The sequence below is a fragment of the Benincasa hispida genome, unplaced genomic scaffold (assembly GCF_027475165.1).
Source record: "Benincasa hispida cultivar pf3 unplaced genomic scaffold, pf3_genome.v1.1 HicScf1331, whole genome shotgun sequence".
Classification (NCBI taxonomy): Eukaryota; Viridiplantae; Streptophyta; class Magnoliopsida; order Cucurbitales; family Cucurbitaceae; genus Benincasa; species Benincasa hispida.
This window is the reverse complement of record NW_028325667.1, coordinates 1-3,872: the sequence shown is the minus strand read 5'-3', so window position 1 is coordinate 3,872 and position 3,872 is coordinate 1. Positions and strand designations below refer to the sequence as shown.

General features: G+C 33.9%; 1 protein-coding gene across 1 annotated transcript; it reads left to right on the top strand.

Moving 5' to 3' along the window:
• The first annotated feature begins 1,820 nt into the window (after nt 1-1,820).
• LOC150031280 (agamous-like MADS-box protein AGL80) lies at nt 1,821-2,594 on the top strand. Its single transcript, XM_090309133.1, has one exon. It carries the CDS (start codon nt 1,821-1,823, stop codon nt 2,592-2,594), a length of 774 nt encoding a protein of 257 aa, XP_090165259.1.
• The last annotated feature ends 1,278 nt before the right edge of the window (nt 2,595-3,872 follow it).

Sequence of the window (3,872 nt, the reverse complement as noted above, 5' to 3'; positions counted from 1 at the left end):
AAATTTTAAGGTAATGTTGCTAACTCAATTCTAAACATGTTTGTAGAAGGAAGTTTCTTCAGAAGAGGGCTGAATTTTGAGTTATGAATTTTTGAAGTTGTCACAGAGGATCTGGGCATAAGCAGACCGCTGCTTAGGAAGATGCTTAGGCAGCTCAAGAGCGAGAGCGAGGGAGAGCGAGAGAGAGCGAGAGGAAGCGAGAGTGCGAGCGAGCGAGAGCGAGAGGTGGATCTCGCTAGGGACGGGAATCTCGCTGGTTTGCACTGGATCTCGCTGGTTTTGCATTAAAACTCGCTGGAAAGTGCCAAATCTCGCTGGGAAGGGTAAATCTCGCTCATAGGGATGATCTCGCTCATGATGATTTTCTCGCTAGTCATGCTGATTTTGTTGATAAAAGTTCCATTAGTAAATGAACTATTTGAGGTATTTTGATAAGAGGAGTATAACCCGTTAAGAGGCCAACGAGCTGTGATGACTATGTGATGACTTACTATTTTAATGATTTAGAAACTGTGATTTCTTGAAGATATTTCTCATGCTAAGTGTTTAAATGAAGTGCCAAGCAACGTGTTTGTGAAACTGTTTCTCATGCTAAGTAAAGCATGTTTTCCATGGAATTAATATGATTTAAATATGTTATTTTGTCCAAATACTTTCAGCATGTTTAAGTAACTCCATTTTTTATGATGAACTAGTATGATGATTTGAGCACTAAGCCTTAGTGTTCAACTAAACGTTAATGACTAGTTTTACTTAAAATGCGATACCGAAGGACATTTGAGAAGGTATCCGCCCAAATCTCAGTACATTTCATCACTAAAAAAGAGAAGATATTTTAACCTTTGGTACTCATAACCTTAAAATTATAAAAGATTTATAGCAATAAGAACAAAACAAAAAGAGAAAACGAAAATGTAATAATAGATTATAAAAATTAAAAATAAAAATAATAATAAATTTTTCACATAAAAACAAAGAAAAGAAAAAGCAACAGTTCATCTCAAATATCAATTCAAACGGTTACATGTAATTCCCATTTCACACCTAATATAATATATAAATATATATTTTTGGAATAATAAATATACAACTCACTCAAATATTACTCATATATCTATATTGAATTATTTATTTTCTATGGTGAAGTAAGACTAATAAAAAGGATGTGGTTTAGGATGTATACATTTTTGTATAGTTCATCGGTTTGTGATGTGACAAACTTTTTTTCCCAAAATATATTTTTGATTTTTTTTTTTTTTGTTATGTGATTTTGGAATGATGCAATAGGATAAATGCAATCCATTGAACCTAAATATGACTTTTCATGAAATAAAATATAATGAGCAATATTTGGTGATTAATATTTGGATGTATCCTATTTTTATGCATCTTACTTTCATCACACACAATAAGAATTAAAATATTTAAATAAAGATATAAAAAGAATTTATCACGTAACAAATTATGATAAGATAATTTGGTGGATGCACAAAGATAGATATAGACCGAGATATATCTGAGTAATTTTCATACTGATACAAATTTTCTAATCATATGGTAAACTGTGATTGGACTATTGGGTCAGAAAGATAGGTGGAATGCAGGATGCAGTGGGGTATTTTTCATCTTTAATTACCACTAGTTACTAAATGAAAAAAATGCCCCTAGTAATTCGTTTACCAAGAGAATAAAAAAACTTAGAAAAAGAAAAATAAAAATAAAAAGTTTAACCCCAAGGCTTATAAATAAACTCCATTGTTGCACCTTAAAATCAGAGTCCAGAAAGAACAAGAAGAACAAGAAAGACAGAGAGAGCCTCGATGACGAGGAAGAAAGTGAAGTTGGTTTGGATTGCAAGCGATAATGCAAGAAAAGCCAGTTTCAAGAAACGAAGGCTCGGATTGTTAAAGAAAGTAAGTGAACTCACCATTCTCTGCGGCGTTTTCGCCTTTGCTGTCGTTAATGGCCCCGACGAAGACCATCCCGTCATCTGGCCATCTCTCTCCGTCGCTCAACACCTCTACCATCACTTTCTCAACCTTCCGGAAGTCGAACGCCAGAAGAAAATGACGAATCAAAAGACATATCTCAAGGAATGTACCACCAAAGCTCAAGATATGCTAAAGAAACTCATCAAGAAGAATCAAGAACTTGAACTCGATCTTCTCATGCATCAATTGCATCAAGGTCATCATATTTCCCAACTCACCAATGGGGAATTACTCGCATTGTTCTGGATGGTCGGAGAGAGAATAAGAGACTGCCAAAAACGAATCGAGTATCATCAACAGGTTCATCGTCTTCCTCCTCCTCCTACTGAATTTGTTCCTTCTAACTCTCATCTGCTTGAAATATGGAGCAATGAGATGGATCTGGTTGATAATGGAAGGAATTTTATGGATCAATGGTTTATTGATATGGTGATGAATTCGAATGACAAAATTGGGGGAAGTAGTAGCAATATGGCAGGGGAGTTAGGGTTTGTTCAATCGGAAGTGAATATGGGCGATTTGATGAGTGGAGGAAATTCAATGGTTGGAATCGGCGATTTGTTCTGGATGGTCGGAGGGCGAAACGGAAACGATTATTGTTGAAGGAGATGGAGATGAGAACATTTTGTTATCGGAGTGGAATTTTGGGGAAATGACAATTCTGGAATGAGTGAGATTGAGAAGTTTGTGAACGATATTAATGGCGTTGGTGTTGAGGCTATTGTTAGTCATATGGATTTCACTCACCAAGTGGTTTTTGGAATCGGTGGTGACCGATGGGGACCCTATGGGGAGTCTGTTTTCCGATGGCTGCTACTACGACGACGTTGGTGGTGTAGAGATTGATGTAAATGATGATGCAGAGATGTTGCTTCAAGGATTGTTTGAAATTAGAATAAGCCGCAACAATGGAAATAGAAATGGAAATGGAAATGAGAATCAAAATAATGAAGGTGAAGACATTGAAGATGATCATTTGCTTATTCTTAATTAAGCTCTAAATAATGGAGGAATTTGGGAGTTACTCCAATTTTCTCTCTCTATATACATATATATAAAAATATTATGATGGTATGAATTAGGATCTAGTGTCTAAAGAAAATATAATAATGTGTTAGTTTCTTATGAGTAGTTAAAATCTAGTTCTCTTTTTTAAGTGTGGATTAATCGAAATATTTGAGTTTGGTAGTATTTTGGTCCACAAGTTTTCCAACTTGACATTTTAACCTTTATTTTAATTTTTTTATATATTTTTTTGGCCTCATTTGTCTTTATTTGTTCAAGTGCACACACATACATACATATATACATACATACATACATACACACACACACATATATATACACACACCTATACATATATACATACATATACACACATACACACACACACACATATATATAACTTCTCCTTTTAATTTTCAGATGGAAAGTGAACAAAATGCTATATTAAACTCTAATAGCTCGAAAAATCAAAAGTATAATTTATCTTTTTTATTATATATAAATAAGTGTATTTGATATTGTTGAATGATATTCACTCAACGCCATGTAGAGGTAAAAAGATTCAAAACTTTGGCTTCTTTACCGATAGTAGGTGTCCTAACTAGGTGAGCTATTCACATGTTTAACAGATGTTCATGGGATAGAGGTGGAGGCAAGGATAAGCTTCCCTAGTTTTGTCTCCATTCTCTAATTTATTTTTCATTTCACGAAAGTTTTCGTTTAATTCAATAGATTTCTCGTGAAAAATTTATGGAAATCGTGTTTTTCGCAAAGAATTGCTGGCCATTCAGTTTTGTTAATAAAAAAAAATTCAATGAAAATGTTTTGGGTTTTTTTTTTTCCATGAAAAATCTCTATTTAAATGCTTAATTTCCA

What these genes read in the sequence shown, in the direction of transcription:
- LOC150031280 (XM_090309133.1), top strand. Translation starts at nt 1,821, where the DNA reads ATGACGAGGAAGAAAGTGAAGTTGGTTTGGATTGCAAGCGATAATGCA.